The 21,532-nt window shown below is 45.3% G+C and overlaps 1 protein-coding gene across 4 annotated transcripts; it reads right to left on the reverse strand.

The window, feature by feature from the left end:
- Positions 1–9,317: 9,317 nt before the first annotated feature.
- Positions 9,318–19,692, reverse strand: FUS (FUS RNA binding protein). 4 transcript variants are annotated; one of them, XM_045461877.1, is made up of 15 exons: positions 19,583–19,692; positions 18,015–18,039; positions 17,770–17,921; positions 16,950–17,091; positions 16,584–16,750; positions 16,155–16,362; positions 14,519–14,553; positions 13,017–13,049; positions 12,152–12,255; positions 11,619–11,748; positions 10,764–10,865; positions 10,506–10,629; positions 10,077–10,177; positions 9,806–9,953; positions 9,318–9,520 (listed from the first exon to the last, which is right to left on the reverse strand). In XM_045461877.1, exons 1-15 carry the CDS (start codon positions 19,593–19,595, stop codon positions 9,481–9,483), a joined length of 1,524 nt encoding a protein of 507 aa, XP_045317833.1. In that variant the 5' UTR covers positions 19,596–19,692; the 3' UTR covers positions 9,318–9,480. The 4 variants fall into 4 exon arrangements, with proteins under 4 accessions (XP_045317833.1, XP_045317831.1, XP_045317832.1 ...); XM_045461875.1 differs by having other exon boundaries at positions 16,560–16,750; XM_045461876.1 differs by having other exon boundaries at positions 16,950–17,094.
- Positions 19,693–21,532: the final 1,840 nt, after the last annotated feature.

Genomic DNA, 21,532 nt, shown 5'->3' on the forward strand with positions numbered 1-21,532 from the left:
CTCCCCAAACACTTCATCCTTCCTGCCTCAGTCACCATGAAATACCCCTCATTTACCATTTGGTAGCTCCTCCAGTGCTCTTCAGAGTCTGTCCTTGAGGTCATAGTTAGCCCTGCGGCCAAGGTCTAAAAGTTAAGAGAGGTGTGTACAAAGGGTCTGGAACTGAAATGGGTTGGCCTTGTCAGAGACATTTATCAGCAGACTAGCCTACAATAGCTTCTTTCATGTTTTCCTTTGGGAAAAAAATACTGTAAAATTAGAGCACTTTTCAAGGACAGAGACAGAGTATCCTCTAAACAGGATAGAATGGGGCACCTGGGTGACTCAGTTAAGCATCTAACTCTTGATTTTGGCTCAGGTAATGATCTTACAGTTCATGAGTTTTGAGCCCCACGTTACTCTGCACTGACTGCATGAAGCCTGCTTAGGATTCTGTCTCCTTCTGTCTGCCCCTCCCCTGCGCACACTCAGGCACTCTCTCTCTCTCAAAAATAAACATTAAAAAAAAAAAAAAAAAAAAACAGAAGGGCACAAGAAATCAAGCATAATTCTAGGGTTCCTTCTGGGACTGGCACGGCCTTCAGCAGGCTTAATTGCCCCCTCTGTTCCCTCCCCACCTTGGAGGAAGGGGTTAAAGATTACACTTTGCCCAGAAAACATGCCAACCACAAAAGCAAGACTTTGGAAGTGAGTTCTAGTAGCCATTTCTTCTTTTCATTGAATTTTTGCCTACAGAGGAACATATATTTTTCTCTAGGAAACCGCACTTAAGGAGCCTTCTTCAAAGGCTGTCAGGGAACCAGGATCCTAGAACTACACCCTAAGTACACATTGCACCCAAATTCTGGCTTTGAGACAGGATGGGGGAGGTTAAGCACAACAGGCTGGCACACCAGCCCAGTATCCCATTCTTAGGGATCATCAGACACAGGATCCAGGTATGCGGGTACAATGTGGCTGCTTCTGTGCCACTCACAATGATACACGAGTTCACAATGAAAAGCTGTGCAGACTTCACTCTGAATACCCTCACCTAGAGGACACAAGAACTCCCTCGGAGGTGTGTGCACAATATCCTGAACAGTCTGTATTAACATGTCCCTACCCTGATCTGCTGGATCACCAGAGCAACAGGAGAAAGCAAGTACGTAGTTGACTATAAGAAGCTACCAAGGTGGCCTCTGTCAGGGCCACCCAGTCACATGGGACTGACTGTTCCTAATGCTACTTGGGACTCCAGAAGAGCAGAGCTTTCCCAAAACAGCAATCAGCCCTAACACTGTTTCCTGTGGGCTCATCATTCTTAAGCCAGCTACCCCATACAATAAATGTTAATGGTCCCCATTCCATACTCAACCCTGAGATGTGTTCACTTATGTTCTGCAAGGACCTCACCATGTTCAAACTGAAGTGGTCTTCCTTTCACCATCCCTTGATCTTGACATAAGGTGGTATCAGCGTAAAAAGAAAACAAGAAATCCTAGCATGTTCCATAAAAGTCCAGATTTAGTCTTGCTTGATGCTACTAGCTCTTCCAAGACTAACATCCTGGTGGGCAAGGCTGGCTCAGTCATGGGAGCATGGGACTCTTTTGATCTCAAGGTAATGAGTTCAAGCCCCATGTTGGGCATGGAGACTACGTTAAAAAAAAAAAAAAGACTAACATCCAAGACTAACTTACATCCATCCAACCGCCTTCTTTCTCAACCTCACTGCTGCCACCTGGCTTATGCCTAACATCTCACCTGCGACAGGCTCTCTACCTCTAGTCTACCTTCAAGGGCTGGAATGATTAAAACTGATCATGGAGACGATGGCTTCACTTCTAACATTAGGACACCTAAACTCTTCCAGCCTGGCCCTTCAAGACTCCATCCAACCTCTATCTCCCTTTCACATATCCCATGATCCCAAAAATATTTATTTGCTCACCCCAATCCCTAGAACACGCTGGTCCCTTAACTATGACACCTTGAAACTTCTACCTGTCCTAGCATGCCCACAGGCATGCCTTTGTCTGCGTTCCAGTAGCTCTTCCATGTCACTATGGTAAAGCAAACCATGTTGGTTTGTTCTTACATAAGATCCTCCCATTAGACTGACCCCCCCATAAAAAAGACAGCTTTCCAACAAGTGCCTTGCATACAGAAAGTAATAAATGGTAGCTTGTTTATCTCTAGAGGGTTTGTTCTAAAACTCCACATGAACCTAAGGAGTCTCAGCAGATGGGAGCATTTGCTTGCACGACAGAGATCCTTAAAAACAAGTTACAAAAACCAGCACAGGGGTGCCTAGGTGGTTCAGTTAAGTGACCAACTTTTGGTTTTCAGCTCAGGTCATAATCTCACGGTTTGAGTTTGAGCCTTGTGTGGGGTTGCGTGTGGACTTGAGCCTGCTTGGGATTCTCTCCCTCCCCCCCCCCCACTTGCTCTCTATTCAAATAGCAAAAAGAAAAAAAACTGCAAGCCTGAGACAAAGAAGTGGTTCTAAGAAACTGCTCCTGAAGTCAAAATTTCTCCAGAGCTTTTTTTCCCCTTGGGGTACCAGGGAGAAGCATGGGAGAACTGAATCCTGCCTTAAGTCTTGTTTTTTAATGCTTTTAATACTTACTTTTGAGGTGGGGAATGGCAGAGAGGGAGACAGAATCCCAGGCAGACTCCACGGTCTCAGGTACAGCTCAGTTTGGGGCTCGAACTTGTAAACCACGAGGTCATGACCTAGGTCGAGATCAATAATCTGCCGCCTAACCATCTGAGGCACCCAAGGCACCCCCTGCCTGAAGTCTTTAAGCATGGTACAACATAGTAGTCAAAGACACAAGTTCTACAGCCAAAGGACATAAACTCAAACCCCTGCTCCACTTCATATGAAGTTATGAGACTTAGGCCAGTTTGTGCCTCAGCATCCCCATCTCTCAAATAGGGATATAGGAATGGAACAGTAACTGGCCCACAGGTAGTACAAATTAGCATTAGCAAGTATCTCCACTGGAGTGTTTTGGTTCCTGGAGTGGCTCAGTCATTTAAGCGTCCGACTTCAGCTCTGTGCTTCAGATTCTGGGTCTCCCTCCCCCCCCCCCCCCCCCCGATCGTGCTCTCCCATTTTAAAACATTTTTAAACATTTTTAAAAATTAAAAAAGGATGTTTTTGTTCCTAACCTACCCAATGACTTAACATAAATAGCACCGGAAACAATCAACTTTTGCTTTAATCTCCAAGCATCCCAAGACTGAAAAAAGAACAGAGACGCCTAGCTGGCTCAGTTGGCAGAACACGTGAATCTCGATCTCAGGACTTTTAAGTTCAAACCCCACACTGGGTGTAGATTATTTAAAAAAAAGATCTTAGGGGCACCTGGGTGGCTCAATCGGTTAAGGGTCTGACTTTAGCTCAGGTCATGATCTCATGGTCCGTGGGTTCAAGCCCCATGTCGGGCTCTGTTCTGACAGCTCAGAGCCTGGAGCCAGCTTGATTCTGGGTCTCCCTCCCTATCTCGTGTACTTTCAAAAATAAAAATAATATAAACATTAAAAAAAAGAAAAGCTTAAAGGAAAACAACACAGTATTACGGACACCCTTGCAGATCTGAATATACCCCTACCTAGTACCATTACTGTTATTCTATCCCCAGGATAGTTGTTTTAAAATAAGAACAGGGGCGCCTGGGTGGCTCAGTCAGTTAAGCATCCAACTTCGGTTCCGGTCATGATCTCACACCCCACTTATGGCTCCACACTTTCTCCCTCTCCCTCTGCCCCTCACAGGATTCTCCTTCTGCCCCTCGCTCACTCATGCTCTCAAAACTAAATAGCTAAAAAGTATAAAATTTTTCAAAATAAAGTAAAAATTGTAATAAAATTCTGTAAGCTGGACTCAACCTTCTATGAATGACATTTAGCTTAGTTCCTAGCTAACACCATTTATGTAGAGTGTTTTACACACAATGTCAGGTTCCTCTTCACAGGTGGAAAGTGCAGTGAACTAGCATAAAAGGAATCTCTGCAAAAGTCTTTATAGGGTATAGATCTGAGTGTGCAGTTGAACCAGCAACATCAACATTGCCAGAGAATTCATGCCCCACTTGGACCTACACAATCAGAATCCACATGCAAACAAAATTCCCAAATGATTCAATAGGTTCAACTGCTGTAGAGGAACTGGCTCCACCATCTCAGTCTGAGGTTTGCAGAGGCCTCCCCCTGGATGTGCTTTTTCACTCGGAGACAGTAAACAGGGTAGGCCAGTTTTCTCTCAAACTCTGGAAAAAAAATAGTTATAAAAGCCCTGTCAGTCTAGATCTAACAGACAAGTCCCCACTCCCTACAGGGCCTGCAGAACACTGATGAAAAGCTACAGGGAATGCATACAAAGGTGTAACACTGCCACCCTGAGGTGTGTGTGTAGGACGCTACCTGGAAGGCTTGGCTCCTGCTCCCCTCAGTGTTTATTCTTCCCATACCCATCCCACTCACCCTCCTTGGGGGGTTCTCTACTTAGCCATCTAATTTGGTTCCCACTACAGCACAGGAAATCCCAAATCCTTAATCCAGCAGTCCCAGCTCCACTCTTGTCTGCGCTCCTCACACTAGTGGCTCAATTGCTCTGTTAAAGGAACCCTTCTCTCTGGCACTACAGCCCCAAGATTTAGGACTAAAGCCATTGTCCAAAGAGCTGAGAGAGCACTATCCATCAGCAAGGTGCCTGATTTCCAGACCCAAACTCCTGCTCATGAGGCAAATACTTTTCTCACTTATTCCTGCCTCAATACCAGGATTTTTAAAAAATGTTTTAATGTTTATTCATTTTTGAGACAGAAAGCGAGTGGGTTAGGGGCAGAGAAAGAGAGGGAGACACAGAATCCAAAGCGGGCTCCAGGCTCCGAGCTGCCAGCACAGAGCCCAACACGGGGCTCGGATTTACAAACTATAAAATTATAATCTGAGCCAAAGTCGGACGCTCAACCAACTGAGCCACCCAGGCGCCCCAACACCAGGAGTTTAGATTGAACAGCATCCACAAGCTTTTCTAACTACTAACACCATGGGATTACGGGCCCAATAATTTCAATAAGCCAAGCCCTAAAGTCAAATGTGCTGGCAAGATCCGCTTGACATTACTTCTTCAGCTCATATTACGTGTCAGTACCATAAAGATTGTTATTTCATGGAAAGGTAAAACAGACGATTTTAATAAACTTAGTAAGTAATTCTAAGTCTAAAAGTATTTCAAAATAAGGGGCGCCTGGATGGTTCAGTTGGTTAAGCGTCCAACTTCAGTTCAGGTCATGATCTCACAGTTTATGAGTTCAAGCCTCACGTCAGGCTCTGTGCTGACAGCTTGGAGCCTGGAGCCTGCTTCAGATTCTGTGTCTCCCTCTCTCTGCCCTTCCCCCCCTCTCAAAAATAAACATTTTTAAAAATTTTTAAGTATTTCAAAATAAAAACTAAAGATGAGCGGGGGCACCTGGCTGGCTCAGTTAAACGTCTGACTCTTGATTTCAGTTGTCATGATCTCCACATTCGTGAGATGGAGCCCTGCATCAGGCTCTGCACAGACAGCAGATTCTCTCTTCCCCTCTCTCGAAATAAACATTAAAAAAGTTTTTTTTAATAATAAAGATGAAAGGAAAAAGGCTAAGTACTGAGGGCTCCAAGGTAGGAAACAATTTGAGTTCTCGAAAACTGGGGCAGGAATGGTTGCAGATAAGACCCCACAGCTCACACTTGAGTCTAACCTCCCTTGCAGACTAGTGTGGAAGTGAGATCTGGTGACAAAACCCCTGATGGATGATCAAGGGACAACAGAATGGAGTAGGCTGGGAAGAAACATGCATAAAGATGTAATGTGTTGTCTCATAGGGTTGCACCCTAGACCTTAATTCCCGGTCTACCTACCCATCGATGACTTCACCCCATACCAAAGGTACTCAAACCTGGACAGATGCAGCATTATGATGGCAAAAAATACCTCAGAAGACTAACACAGAACTAAATCAAAAGGCAGCAAACAGATCTGCAGCACACCTTTCCCCACTCACCACCTACCCTTCTCCCTTCCTTCCTAGTTAGCCTGCCCCACTCTCAATCCAAAAACTGCCAGACACCTGCTTCCAGACAGCAGATTGTTTTCAGTACTTCAGTATGTATTCTTTAGGAGAAAGAAAAAGGACTAGTCTAAAATCCTCACCAAACATGACTAGCTATTGCTGGCCATACTTTTACAAGGGAATGCAGCAAAGAACAGAAGCTCCAAATTCCAAAACCCCATGGGTCTCATCTTCTCACCAATGCACTTGCAATCAGAACAAGCTGCTCAGGGGGCAGCTGGGTGGCTCAGTCGCTTTAGCACCAGACCCTTGATTTCAGCTCAGGTCATGATCTCAGGGTTTGTGGCTCTGAGCCACACGGGACACTGCAGAGCCTGCTTGGAGTCCTCTCTCCTCTCTCTGCCCTTGCCCCTACCCCCACATACTTTCTCTCAAAATAAGCTGAAAAAAAGAACAAGATGTTCAGAACCAACATTCTCTCTGCTATTTCCATCTTCATCCATTGTCCTGGGAAAGCCTCCAAACTGGATCTACCTACTAACCAGACATCTGAGACACCTGGGACCCTATTTCCTTTAAGAGCAATGCCAATCGCTAAAGCCCTTTAAAGGATAGAAGACCTGGGTGGCTCTGTCGGTTTAAGCTTCCGACTTCGACTCAGGTCCTGATCTCGCGGTTCATAAGCTCCAGCCTCACATCGGATCCCCTCTGTCTCCCTCTTTCTGCCCCTCTCCGACCTCTCTCACAAAAACAAATGAAATGAAACTTTAATGTTTATTTTTGAGAGAGCGTGAACATGGAAGGGGCAAAGAGAGAGGGAGACACAGAATCCGAAGCAGGCTCTAGGCTCTGAGCTATCAGCACAGAGCCTGATGGAGGGCTCAAACTCACGAACCATGAGATCATGACGTGAGCTTTAGTCAGAAGCTTAACCAACTGAGCCACCCAGGTGCCCCATGTAGCATTTTTAAAAAATACTAATAAAGGATATAAGATAGTAATACTAGCAGACCCAGTCAGTAATCAAGTTCACAAAAAACTCCAACCTCATTCACCCCTTGCAGCAGGATCAAGGAACCACAACTGAACCCTAACACCAGAACCCTAGTAGTTGAAGCAGAAACAAACTTTTTAGAAACATGAATCAGTCTTTTTTTTCTTCCTTTGGAATAAGACTATTCAAATCAAGCACTTAAGCAGATTCAAAAAACAGATCAAAGAAATAGTAAAGGCAGCCCAATCACACCAAAGAGAACTACCACATCCTTGGCTCTAAATGAAGGCTTCTCACATGTACCAAGTTCCACAGTCAAGCCAAAGGATTGCCTGGGAGAACCTCAGCCAATCTCAACCTACTCTTGGTTACTGAGCACCCCCCACTCAGTAAGGAGAGTAAAGCAATAATTTATTACTTCCAAGGCCACCACTTCCCTGTCTTGGAAATTTGGCGAAGCAACCTTCTATAGAGAATGCCTTGAGCATACTCGACAACTCTCAACAAAGAGGAAAACACTTCCAAACTGAGAGTCCCTGGAACTCCACAAACTATGTTTCTGACAGCAATATACCTTTTTCTACTGGCTGTGATTTTCTGTCCTATATTAACTAAAATTCATACTCACCAACTCATTGGCAGGTACAGGCAAGTTTTCTAAACTCCCATTTGAGAGTTGAAAAAAATGGAGAGGCACCTGGGTGGCGCAAGTTAAGTGTACCACTTCAGCTCAGGTCACAATCTAGCGGTTGGTGAGTTCAAGCCCCGTGTCAGGTTCTGGGCTGACAGCTCAGAGCCTGCAGCCTGCTTCAGATTCTGTCTCTGTCTCTGTCTCTCTGCCCCTCCCCCCACTCACACTCTGTCTCTCTCAAAAATAAACATTAAAAAGTTTTTCAAAAAAAACACAGAGAACAAAGGGTTTGAGGGGTCAGGAAATGCATACGGTAAAGTTGAGAACTGTCTAAGGTTTCAACTCATTGCCCCTACTCCTTTCCTATCTCCAACACACCCCCTGGAAAAGGGAGGGCTTTCCACCACCAATTCCACCAGTCATTAAGGTTCAAGCCTAAAATCTCAAAATACCCAAGACCTCAGCCCTCTAAGTGCAGGCAGGATACAAAAGTGACACCCTGTCTCCTATCTACCCAAGCCCCACCTTCAGGAAAACTAGGGTGGGGGAGGCCCCACTCACCTTGAAAATATAATAAGGAGCTACTTCTACCTTCCTTTCCCAGCTAACCTTCGCTCTTACCATCAACTTGTTCCCTTCCCTCTTCCCTCAAATTTAGCATCCTCCTAAGACCTAAGCAAACAAAAAAGCTTTAGTTTATCCCCTTGAGAACAATGATTTCAGAATGAAAATGCTAAGAAATGAAAATGAAGTTCCAAGAACTAGGCCTCAATCTTGGCTCTACCATGTTCTGATTCTGAGAGCCACATAACCCCATGCACGTCATCATCTGCCTATAGAGTGAGTGAGGCCACAGAAGCTCTGACATAAGCAGGTACACACTCCTTCCTACAAAAGACCCAATTTGGCTGGCTATGTGCTCTCCTTCATGGTTACTTTGAATACTTCCCCCAATGGGGCGCCTGGGTGGCGCAGTCGGTTAAGCGTCCGACTTCAGCCAGGTCACGATCTCGCGGTCCGTGAGTTCGAGCCCCACGTCGGGCTCTGGGCTGATGGCTCAGAGCCTGGAGCCTGTTTCCGATTCTGTGTCTCCCTCTCTCTCTGCCCCTCCCCTGTTCATGCTCTGTCTCTCTCTGTCCCAAAAATAAATAAACGTTGAAAAAAAAAAATTAAAATAAAAAAAAATTAATAAAAATGAATACTGCCCCCAAAACCAATCTAATTTGTTTGAGCCCACCTTAGAAAAGTGTCAACAGAGCCAAAAGTCCTTAAAAAGGGTAAAACGGATAGAATAGTAAACCAAGACCAACACATAAATAAATGTGGTATAAGGTGGTAAAAGAAAAACCCCCACATAGTGGGACATATTTTGGGGCCACAGTCATGACATCACAAGTTTCACTTATCCCATTTATACATCCAACTTTTGCCATGACAGAAAAGTTTGAATCTCTACTTTCAAGGATGCCACTTAACTTTTTCTCCCCTGGACTAAGTATCACACACTTTATTCCAGTTCCTGCTAAACAGGAACAGATTATTCCAGTTCCTGCTAAGCAGGATGATCTGAAAGAGAAAAACTCCCCACATTCTTGACCCAGGCAGGTATCAATCCTCCAGTAGAGTGAAGAGGAGGAAGGAAAAAATTTTAACTAAAATGATGGTTTTTAATGGGAACCAGAGGTATGGTTACAATTACATAGTCCGACACAAAAAACCCATGAGTGATCAGGAGTTGGAAGGTTACAAAATAATGAGGGTAACACTGGGTACAAGAAGAAAAGCTGTTGCAGAACCTCAGGAGCCACGCTAATACGGCCTCTCCCTGCGATCCTGTCTGTGCTCACCCCTGCAAGAAAGAGTATCCATTAGGTCTGAATTACCAACCTCTCCACCCATCCAACCCCCAAATTCCTATCTGCCCCTGCTACCTACCACCAAGAGAGGTCTCTTCTCTACAAGTATAGAGTATAAATAAATGTGGGTCTATAGATTAGTTCTCCAAGATAATATAATCCTCCTGCTCTCCTTCCATACCCCCACTATGGTTATAATCTCAGCTTTCCAATCTAGCTGTCAAAATGAAACCTTCCTATCATATGACCTCCCTTCAATTACTTTTTAAGAGTCTTACCTGGAGTCCATCTTGCCAGGGCCAAAGCCACCTCTGTCCCCACCACCCCGGCCCCCTCGGAAGCCCCCACGGTCCCCGCCTCGGCCTCGGTAGCCGCCCCGATCATAGCCTCCTCTGCCACCACGACGATCATCTCCATAGTTACCCCCTAGGACAAAAGAAATAGGATAGATCATACACCCCCAAATCCCTACCTTCCCTCTAACCTCCCTGCTTAAAGTTAAGGGCCCTGTGATCCCAACTCCTTATTACCAGTTCTGCCCCTTCTTACCCATATGAGAGCCTCCTGGTCCTCCTCCTGGGCCATCTGGTTTAGGGGCCTTACACTGGTTGCATTCATTCCTCCAAGAGAAGTTCATGTTCTCACATATACTGAGAAAAAGACAAACAATTAGTTTGGAAAAGTGGGAGTAAACAAGACCCAAGAATTAGGAAAAGATTCTAGTGACTTTAGAGATACAGCGAGGAAACAGAGGCCTCAGAAAAGCAAAGTCTTCTCAGGAACAGAACCAGGAAGAGAAAGTACAGATTACTAAATCCAGTGCAGTATCTTTCCCACTATAACAACCTTAATTAGGTAAGCTCTCAACCAAATTCTGTCCCCATCACTGTACCCTTGACATTTGTCCAGAAAATATCCAACTCTGCCATAGTATCAAAAGACACACATTTAACAGGACTGAGGAAAAAAGTCACTCACGGATTAGGACACTTCCAGTCACCAGCTCGCTGCTGTCCACCGCCACCACCACCTCCACTGGGGAATCCTCCCCGGCCACCGCCACCACTACCACCACCTCCATAGCCTCCACGGCCCATGGGTCCTAGTGTAGATAAAAGTAGGAGTCTGCTCCCCTTCCAAGTTTCATTAACCTAACCTTCTTTTCCTATGCAAGCCCTTACCATCCTCTCCACTCTACCCATCTCTTTATACCACCAGCAGGGAGTAGCTCCTCACCTCCTCGCCCTCGGCCTCCACGACCATTGCCACCACCCCGATTGAAGTCTGCTCGCCGAGTAGCAAATGATACCTTAATGGGATTCCCGGAGAATTCTTTACCTGAAGAAATAAAGGTTTAAAATGAGACTTTTTATTAAGACGTATGAATCCAAAAGCAAGTTTGGTACAATCAAAAGACTCTACACCTTCCTAAAAAAGGTTTATCATCAGATGAAATAAAGCCAAAGACTACAGTTTACCCTTGAACATGGGTCAGAACTGCACAGACCCACTTATACATGTATTTCTTCAATAAACACAGTACAGTATATTGAATGTATTTTCTCTTTACACTTGTCTTAGTAACATATAATGTATAAAATATGTGTTTATCAACTTATCAGTAAGGCTTCCAGTCAACAGTAGGCAACTGATAATTAAGTTTTGGGGAAGTAAAGTTATACGTAGATTTGTAATTGCACAAGAGGTCAGCAGTTCTAAATCCCCAGAATGTTGAAGAGTCAACTGTATATATACTAAAGCACCAGGTATTGAAGCACCAGCATTGAAGACATGGGGCACGTGGGTGGCTCAGTCGGTTGAGCATCCAACTTCAGTTCAGGTCATGATCTCAAGGTTCATTATTAGTTCAAGCCCCACACTGGGCTCACTGCTTGCTATCAGCACAGAACCAGCTTCAGATCTTCTGTCCCCTTCTCTCTACCCGTCCCCCCACTCACCCTCTCAAAAACGAATAAACAATACAAGAAAAAAAAAACAGCATTGAAGATGTAAAAGGAAACATTAAAATGTAACTTATCTCCCAAGGCTAGCTGTCCTATCCCACACACTCACCAGCCTCCTCATACATACCATCAAACCAGTCAATAGCTGCTTTAGCAGAAGGTGGGTCATCAAATGATACCGTTGCCTCTCCCTTCAGCTTGCCTGTTTCTCTGTCTGTGTACAGATTAATCATGGGCTGTCCTGTTTTCTTATTTGTCTGAAAAAAGCAACATGAGATAACATCTTACAAGACAGCATTACCCACCTTCCACCTTTCTTCAAGAATCTGAGGCTGATCATAACCGTATTTCAACTCCTCTCTTCCCAGTTACAATTTCCTATCTCATGTAACTTGAATTAAAGTCACTGGCTACAATTATGTTTCGCTTCAATACTGAAAGATTGTAAACTGCAAATTCAAAAGTTTAGGACACTCCCCCTCTTTTTTCAATTGTGCTTTTCTGCGTGAAGATGTATTCTTTCAGAAAATGGCAACAGCTAATGTTTTTTCCTCAAAAAATTAAGCTGGCAACCATTAAGACTTTTATTTTTACTACTGTGTGAAATCCAAAAACTTCCAACACTGACAGAAAAGACAGCACTACTATGCTCCACAGTACCTTAATAATACCAATCTGCTTGAAGTAATCAGCCACAGACTCAATTGTAACATTTTCGCCCAAGCCTTGCACGAAGATGGTGTTGTTGTCTGAATTATCCTGTTCTGCTTGAACAAAAAAAGAAATGTGAATATGGAGAACACTAGCAAAGGTTAAAAAAAAAAAAGTGACAGTGACTCTTAACCCAACTTTAATACTTGTTATTAAGCTCTCAAAGAAAAAAAAATCCTAAAGAAACCAATCTGATTTAAGGTCAGACAAAAGACAGAAGTCTACCTCCCTTCTAGTATTTGAGTGCCTATATGCTAGCCATTTCACAAATTTAGTTTTACAACTATCCTTTGAAACATGTTAATAGGCATTAAAGAAACCAGGGCTCAGGAGTTTACTGCCCAAGATCACACAGTAAGTATACAGTGTTTGTCCATTTTCAAAGTAAGAAAGCTTTTTTACACTACAATCCAACACACAGCCAACAAAGACTAAATCCTTCCCTTTATGGGTCTTTTCATTTACTAATTTAGTCATGATCCACATATGTAAAAACCACTGCTTTAAATCAGCAGTACCAGAGTATGATCTACACACAGATGCATCACCATCTCCTCAGACTTATTGGAAATGCAGATTATCAGGCTCCCCCCAGACCTACTAAATTGCTGGGGAATTAAACCACTCATGAAAGTATTTCTGATATATGCTCATTTATTTACAGATAACTGCTAACTACAACTATGCCTAAATTCCCTTCATTTTCCTTCTTCTCTACCCCTGACCTTTTTCAGATTCCTTTAAGTATCAAAGAACAAGCAATAAAAGTTCTGACACCACATTAGCCATTCTTTCATGCCAACTGTGGACTCACCAGAGTCATGACGTGATCCTTGGTCCCGAGGGCCTTAAGTGACATGAAAAAAAAAAAAAAACAAACAAGGAAAGAGAGGCTGTTAGTCAACAGGGAGAGACAGACAAGGAACAAAATTAACACCAATCCAAACTCTTGCAAAATTATCAGGTTAAGTGCTCACAGCCTCATCCAAACCCTGTCCTGGGTTACCTACCCAGAGAAAACCCTAGACAGGGCTGGGGAAGACACACATACATAAGATCTGTATGTAACTTGAGTCCCCACAGGGACAACTCCACACTTCAGAAAATTCTGCCTCCCCCAGCTCAGGCTGGGAAATGTCCTCAGCACAGACTGGGGGGGGCCAGGAATGAGACCCATTGCAGTTAACAAAACCAACTCATAGCTTGGCCCTGTTCTCTCACACCAGAGAGAAATGGGCTCACCACCAGCAATGTGATATGCATTCATCCAGTTTCTCCAAACTTTAACACCAAAGACACTTATCCCTTGTAGAACAATTTTTAATTTCATCTTTAGAAAACCATTCTTAAAACCATGTTGTTTCCCCAACCACATGAAGATAAAAAAACATACATAACAGCTATTGTATTTTTAAAGCATGTCCCAGGGAACAGACCAGAAATCTTATTTCCATAATGCAGCCTCTATTTTTTTTCCAGAGACCATCTTTGACCAAAGTTTATCTGAATTCACCATATATAAATATTGTACCCACACTCAATGACACCTAAATCATGAACCCAAGCCTTTGGCTTTAAATGTTGAGACAAATCAAGAAACCTTTTGTTAGTTAACCAAACCAGAAAAGTTCCAGCTTACTGGGAGACTTCTCAAATTTGCCATTTTTCCATGAATTCAGTTTGTGCTGTTAAGACCTGGTTATTTCCCATGAGCCACACATGCTCCCAACCTTTCTTGTAGTAGTCCACACCTTCCTTCCCAGAGCTAGTTTCTATTTGCTCATCTGAATTGAGTTTAAGTACATATATGTAGAAATGCATTGACACCATTCAGTATTTAATATATAAACATATACCAACTTCACCATCTTCAGGGCAGGGCAATATTTCACATCCCCCTTCCAGAATTAAAACATTTGGAGATTATTACACACACACACTAGCCTTGGACACACTGATCAAAAGGATCCTAAAGCCAAGTTGGCACCACGTGTTCCAGCACACACTCTCCAGTTTCACATAACGGTGGTCACTAAGTGCCAGGTGTGGCAACACTCCTGTCAGAGGCCTACTAAACACCTCTTATTAACCTGGGTCAAACCAATTTGGCACCAGATGACTGCTGAGTCTTACCCCGCCTGCCTCCAGGTTAGCACCCATCTGGCAGCAGGTGGCATTCTACCCCACCCCTTTCTGGAGGTGGTTCTGGACACTTCCAATACCTTTGACATTTAAAACACGCTAAGACATCTGCAAATGAACAATCAGACAAAGCATTGCTGGGATTTGGGAATTTTGGAAACTCTGTTCACTTACCACCAAATTTATTGAAGCCACCACGGTCACTTCCGCTGGAGAAGACAAGTTAGAAGAAAGGACATGAAGCTTCCAACGGCTACAAAAGGGCGTTTTTTGATTTTGTTTAACATTCCCCAAACGTGAGTTGGTGTTTTGGGAAAAAGATACAAGTGGCTACTAAAATCCATTCCCCTTCCTGACCACCCCTTGTCTGACCTTTGAGCATGTCACACACTCGTGTGCAATTTCTCAGACACAGTTTTTAAGGATTTTGCTTTAAAAGGTTATGTATCTATTTCCTCTGGAAAAAAAAAAAGACCCATTTTCCTTGGTCGTTCTTCCGATGTAGCAGATGTTTTTTCCTCTTGTCGCGAGTGGTTGACAACCCAGTAGTTCGTTTAAAAACCCTACCCCCCAATTCACCCAGAAGACATTTCACACCAGGCTGGGGTAGCCCTGAACACATTTTTGTGGTTTTTGCTTTGAAAGCAGCAAGCAGACCCAACCCCATTCCATAAAAAGTCAAAACCAAAGGCAATTTCCCCTTAAAGCAAGACAAACTTCGCTAAGCCCTATCCTAACTACTGAGCTGTTTTTGATCTCCCCCCACCCCCGGGGTCACCCCTTCTACACTGCGAGAAGAGCGGAGTATTTTGCAATGTCACCTTTCATACCTGTGGCACATAAAATGCAGAGCAAGTTAACAGTCACATAACAGTTGTTTTTCTTTTCAAAGTTTTGCATTAAACACACGCACACAACAGAGTTTTCCTTATTTTTGTAAGGTTTTTGAGATTGCCCCCACCCACCTCTGAATACTTACCACACGCAAACTCTCATTTAAAAACCCTACTTTTCCAAAAAAGGAGTTAACACACTGACATTCCTCCCCTTTTCAAAGGGAGACAGAGGAAGGTCCTTCAAACATATTTACCAACAGATTTGACCAATGCTTTAACATCAAATCTAAGGTTTTATACTTCAACTACAGCGGGAAGGGGAAGAGAGAGAAGGTCCAGCTGGACAAGTAGCAGGAGGAGGGGGACAGTGGAGCAAATAGATGGGATACCACTGTCAAGCGTATTTTGTCCAAAAGGTCTGCACACTTCAGACAGCTCCATAAACCAAGTCACACACAGAATCATTACTGCCAGTCAAATTACTGCCATCAAGCGCATGGGTTCAAATAACTACAAAATGCGGGAAGAGTAGCCAATTCCTGGAAGCTAAAGTCATCAGGTTAAGCATTAACAACTCCTTTAGAGGACACATGGGAATACATTTAACAAGTTTCCCTACTACCAGGAGTGGGATCATCGGTTTCCCTTGCAAAGAAGACTTTACTTCCATGTTTCTTGCCTAGGATATCAATGACTCCAGTCCATATACACCCACATATTTTTTCCTTTTTCTTTGAAAATAAAACGTCAGTACTCAAATCTCTATTCAAAGGTGTGGGTGAGAGTTCAGCCTCCCAAATTCTCACCAAAAAATGGGGATGTACGAAGAAACCATCAATGTCCCCAACTCCAAGCCCTCACAAATCCCTAGAATAAAACTAATCATGCACTAAGGAACTGGGCTTCAAGGGATATTCATGCAACCCTCCACAGTCCCCAAGAGATGTTACTCCCTGGCTCACAAGAACACCTACCCCATGCCGCCTCTGCCTCCACGGCCACCTCCACGACCTCTGGGTTCATAGCCACCACTGCTGCGGTTGTAACCACCGCCACCGCCCCGGCCGCGGCCCCCACGGTCCTGCTGGCCTCCCCCGTAGCCACCGCCACCACCACTCTGGTCCTGACCGCCATAACCGCCGCCGCCTCCACTCATGGAGGACTGATCTTGACCATAGTTACCTGTCAGAAGTGAAAGAATTTTTTAAAGAAAAAACTGAAGTGGGAAAAAACAGTGCCAACACTTACACAACGGAAATAAAAAGACAGCTAAGGAACAAGAAAACAAAATGTTAAGAACCTTTTAGGATAAGGAGCCAAACGGCAGAACAGAAGTCTCTACAGAAAACAGGCATGAGACAAAACTGAAGACACCTCACCTCCACCACCCCCTCCACCACCACCTCCAGTGCTACTGTTGTACTGGTTCTGCTGTCCATAGCCTTGAGGGGGATTATAGGAGCTTTGCTGCTGTCCATAGCCTTGCTGCTGTCCACCATAGCCAGACGGCTGGCCATAGCCCCCACTTTGGGGCTGCCCATAGCTGCTGCTCTGAGAACTACCACCATAACTAAGGAGAAAGAAAAAAACAGAATCATAATGCCAGTATGTCCAAAACTTCATTTTTGGCACATTCCATTCCCTGTACCCACCCCCGTTACAAAGACTCCTCCCCCCGACATTACTCCTAGTTGCTCCTAGGGAGAAATGAATTCTTATCAATTCACACCTAACCATATTCCAGGCCTCCCCCTCCCCAAACACCTTACCTTCCCGAGGTGCTGCTAGGAGCTGGCTGCTGGCCATAGCCAGGATAAGAGGACTGTTGCCCATAAGATGACTGAGAACTCTGGCTACTGCCATAGCCACCAGCTGAGCCATATCCTTGAGGAGCTGACTGAGTGCCATAGCCTGCTAACAAGGAAAAGAAAGGAAGTCACAAATACTATGAGAAAAAAGACAGGTAATAGGTTGAAGAATCATTATGTACCACTTAATGCTACCCATACTTGAAAAGTCGGCCTCTTAGAAGCTGCTTGCAAATCTTTTAAATCAAAGATGCCCTTCCCCTTCTACCCTAAGGCTTATAACTCTAACTTCTACCAGCTTCAGAGTTCCAATCTCATCCCACCTACCCCAAAGCCAGTTTCCAGGACCACTACTAGTCACAACCCACAACCCAAGAGATCCCTATTCATTAACAGTGTTTTTAATATTTTCTCCCTGTATGAAAAGCCTAAAACTTTCTCCCTTTAGGAAATCCTCGCCCCCACATTTCAGTCGTGCTGAGGGAAAACAGGGAAAAGTAGACCATGAACAGAAAAATAAGTCAAAAAAGAAACCAGAATTACAAACTAGTATTTGTTTGAAAAGACTGGACTCTGAATAAATAAAGACTCAGACTCCAAGAAAGAAAAACAGAAAAGAAAGAAGAAAAGATTCGGACTCCAAAATGTTTTAAGGGTTACAGACTGGTTAAGGGGAAAAAAAATATGACAATTCCAACATTTAGAGCACCGCTTAAGTTTAAGAAAAGCAACATTCAGAAAGAGCAGGAAGAGGCAGGGTAACCCACTCAAAGAGACTCACTGTTCTGGGTCTGTCCATAAGAAGAACTATAGCTGCTCTGGCCATAGCCTGAAGTGTCTGACTGGCCATAACCACTGTAACTCTGCTGTCCATAGGGCTGATTGCTCTGCTGGGAATAGCCCTGCCCAGGCTGGGTGGGGTACGCCCCATAGCTGGAAAAAAAGAAAAACACTGCAATCAGGAAAAGATACCTCAGCCTCCCCTGCCCCTGTACAAACTCCTGAAAGCCCTGAAATGACACTCACCTTTGGGTTGCTTGTTGGGTATAGTCTGCAAAAGAAAAATATAGTTACATTACCTCAGCCATCCCTACATGAGTGGAAAGGAATTAAATCTCTTAACTCAAGCCCTAGGGCTTCCAGATAATATCAACTATGTTTAGAAAAAGGCAGAAATTCCCTCATGAAACACTAGTTGAGCGGAAGGACAAGGTGGCAGGTCATAATCAAGTTTACTTACAATAAAGAAAAGAAAGGGGGAAAAAAAAGCAAATTTTTACAGACACCACTAAGTCTTGACTACTGGAATAAACTAGAATCTTGGTGGAAAACTACAATTTTCTGCAAATTCAATTGATGCCAGGAACTGCACAAACCTACACACGTTTTATTTTCATACCCACTCTAAGAGAAAGGGATCACCAGTAGTCAAACTAAAGTCACAGATCTACCTAAGTGGGACAGGTTTTAACGCAAGCGGGAGACAGCAATGATCAGGATGAGCCTCCCCACTCTCTCGCCCAAGGCAAAGCCTCACCCTTTGCCCAATTTTGGAGAATGGCAAAGTTGGCTCTTAGAGGAAAACCAGGTAACCAAGAGAACGCTTTGACCCCAAATGACAGAGATCATCAGAGTTCTCCCTGGGAGCCCAATCTGGGTACCCAAGTCCCCAGTCCCGTGGCTCCGATTCGGTTTTTTCATCTACCTTGCTTTCCTCGGGGCTGTGAGGACACTCGAAAACCAAAGAGCGAAAGCGCTTTTAAACCGCCATACCGAACGCGCAGATCAACTCATCTCCTCAGTACAGGAAACGAGGCCGCTTCCCCCGCAGGAAAAGGGTAAAGGACCGGGAGAGGGTGTGGCCTCAAGCAGTCATTCCTTTGGTTCCCACCACAGAAAACGGAAATTTAGGCGGGAAAACCCTCGGCCAGGTCCCAAGTCCGTTAGACGACCCCCCCCCCCAGGCCTTCCCCCCAAACCGTTAAGCGGGCGCACTGCCCCGATCCCCAGCCTCCGCCCCCGGCCGCGTGGCAACCGAGGCGGGAACCAGGCGGTCCCGCCCCTTCCCAAGGGACCCCGGGGGCGAGGCCCACACCGGACGCGCGCCGCGGAGTCTCAAGCGGAGGGTATCGCGACAAAAAGCAGGGCTAACACGAGGCGGGAGGGGGTTCGCGCCGCGAAAAGGGGGGGAGGGGCCAGCAGAGCGCGTGCGCGCACCGAATGCCCGGATGCAGCACTGCGACAAAGCGGGGCCGAGCTCGGGGCTGGGAATGAGAGGAAAAAAAGCTTCGAGGACCGAACATTTCCATCCGTGTCTCACGTTTCAAATCACCAAAAAACGTCCCTCTCAAATCTCACCTCAAGTAAAGGGACTACGAAAGGAAAATCCCCTGCCCCGCGCAAGGCGCCAGTGGAGCGAAACAAAATGGCGACATCGGCCTCCCCCTTCCACCCCTCTCGCTGCTTCCCGCCACAGTGGTGCGAGAAGACCCTACATGCGATCGCCGCCCGGGTCCCACCGAAAAACAAAAGCCCAACTGGAGGGAACGAAGCCCCACGCCGGCGCGCCACCGCCGCCTCCCGCCCTTACATACCGTTTGAGGCCATGTCCGCGCACGCGCGCACAGGCCAACAAGCAACAAGATTCCAACACCACAGAGCACCGACGCCTCGAGGACTGAGCAGCCCCGCCTCCTGCGTCGAGGCTTATGTAGTCCTCCCCGCCTACGTACCGCGGAGGAATGTACCAAATGCTGGAAAGAAAGGGGGGAGCGTGGCCGGATTCCTACCAGTCTTCAGGGAGTATAAAGAGCCCGAACAGACAGAGGAGAGGCATATTAACTAAGAAACTTGAAAATAACGTATATAATCCTATTTTTTCTGGCAAAGCACTTCGATTCGCCCTGTGGAACTAGCCCACTATCCACCTTCACCCCTATAAAGGTATAATGATACGGTCTGATTACCTTCGGGGGCGGGGCAAGGGGCCTAGGGCGTCTGCGGACGCAACTGTAGTCAAAGCCGGGAGTCGTGGGGCGGGAACCGAAATTCTTCTGGCTGGGCCGTTTCACTGGGCCCCACTTTCACTCAGGATGGCAAGCTCTTGCGCTCTATTGCCCATCCACTGCCCCAGGAGCTTGGTGACTCCGGCGCTAACCTTCTCTGGCTCAAACATTCCTCTCCCGAAACACACACCGAACCTCTCCCTTCCTGTGTCTCGATTTCATCGTCTTTCGGGGTCGCATTTCCTTAGTCCTTGCCAGGATTTGTGGATTGTGACGGCTGACCTGAAAGAAGGAATAGAGTTGTCCTAATCTGGCCCAGCACTTGTACCCCACCAAACCCTCAGGGTTTTGCCCTTGACTAGCGGTAGGACCAGAAAGCCCAGGCCCTCTGGACCTCAGAGAGCGTTGCGATTAGTTTCCGGTCTCCCAGCCTTCTACTGATACGGAGCTTTTTATTTTCTTGAAGCCCTAGCAAGGAACCAACGTGAATATCCAGTAATAACTGATATTTAGATAGAGCTTAAGTGGTTTCAAAATGTACAATCAGGGGCGCCTGGCTGGCTCAGTTGGTGGAGCCTGCGACTCTTGATCTTAGGGTTGTGAGTTCCAGCCGCATACTGGTGTACAGATTATTTAAAAATAAAATCTTAGGGGCGCCTGCGTGGCGCAGTAGGTTAAGCGTCCGACTTCAGCCAGGTCACGATCTCGCGATCCGTGAGTTCGAGCCCCGCGTCAGGCTCTGGGCTGATGGCTCAGAGCCTGGAGCCTGTTTCTGATTCTGTGTCTCCCTCTCTCTCTGCCCCTCCCCCGTTCATGCTCTGTCTCTCTCTGTCCCAAAAATAAATAAACGTTGGAAAAAAAAAAAAGGTTTAAAATCTTAAAAAAGTGTAATCAACTGCTTTTCCATCACAATCTTATGAAGAAGGTAAAGGTGTCTCCATTTTATAGACAAGAAAGGAGACTAAGACCAAGTGCAATACAGATTATAGAGTGGCTAAAGGTTTAACCTGATTGGAGTAGAGGTCTTCGTAGCCACAAAACACTGCTTTAGTTGGTTAAATGAACACTTTGCAGTGCTCTGAAGCCTGTTCACTCCCTGTGAGTACAAGGACAAAAAGTGAAATTCGAATTAACTTGCAACTTGAATTTTAAGCAGCCTTGCCTAAAGAAGTAAATTTTAAAGTATTAAATAAAACAAGACAGGGGAGCCTGGGTGGCTCAGTCTGTTAAGCATTCAACTCTTGATTTCAGCTCAGGTTGTGATCTCATGGTTGGTGGGATCCAGCCGGTGTGGGGCTCTGAGCTGACGGGGAGGAGCCTACTTGGGATTCTCTCTCTCCTTCTGCACTCACCCCAGCCCCCACATGCTCTATAAGTAAATAAATAGATAGAGGGGCACCTAGGTGGCTCAGTTAGTTAAGCAACTCTTGATTTTGGCTCAGGTCATGAGTTCAGTTTGTGAGTTTGAGCCAGAGTGCTTGGGATTTTCTCTCCCTCTCTCCCTCTCTCTCTGACCCTTCCCTGCTCTCTCTCTAGCAT

This window comes from Leopardus geoffroyi, chromosome E3 (assembly GCF_018350155.1).
Source record: "Leopardus geoffroyi isolate Oge1 chromosome E3, O.geoffroyi_Oge1_pat1.0, whole genome shotgun sequence".
Lineage (NCBI taxonomy): Eukaryota > Metazoa > Chordata > Mammalia > Carnivora > Felidae > Leopardus > Leopardus geoffroyi.

What these genes read in the sequence shown, in the direction of transcription:
- FUS (XM_045461874.1), bottom strand. An exon ending in CCTAGCAGCACCTCGGGAAG is followed by an intron (nt 16,751 to 16,949) that starts GTAAGGTGTTTG and finishes CTTTCTCCTTAG; the next exon opens with TTATGGTGGTAGTTCTCAGA. An exon ending in AGCTATTGACTGGTTTGATG is followed by an intron (nt 10,866 to 11,618) that starts GTATGTATGAGG and finishes TTATTTCTTCAG; the next exon opens with GTAAAGAATTCTCCGGGAAT.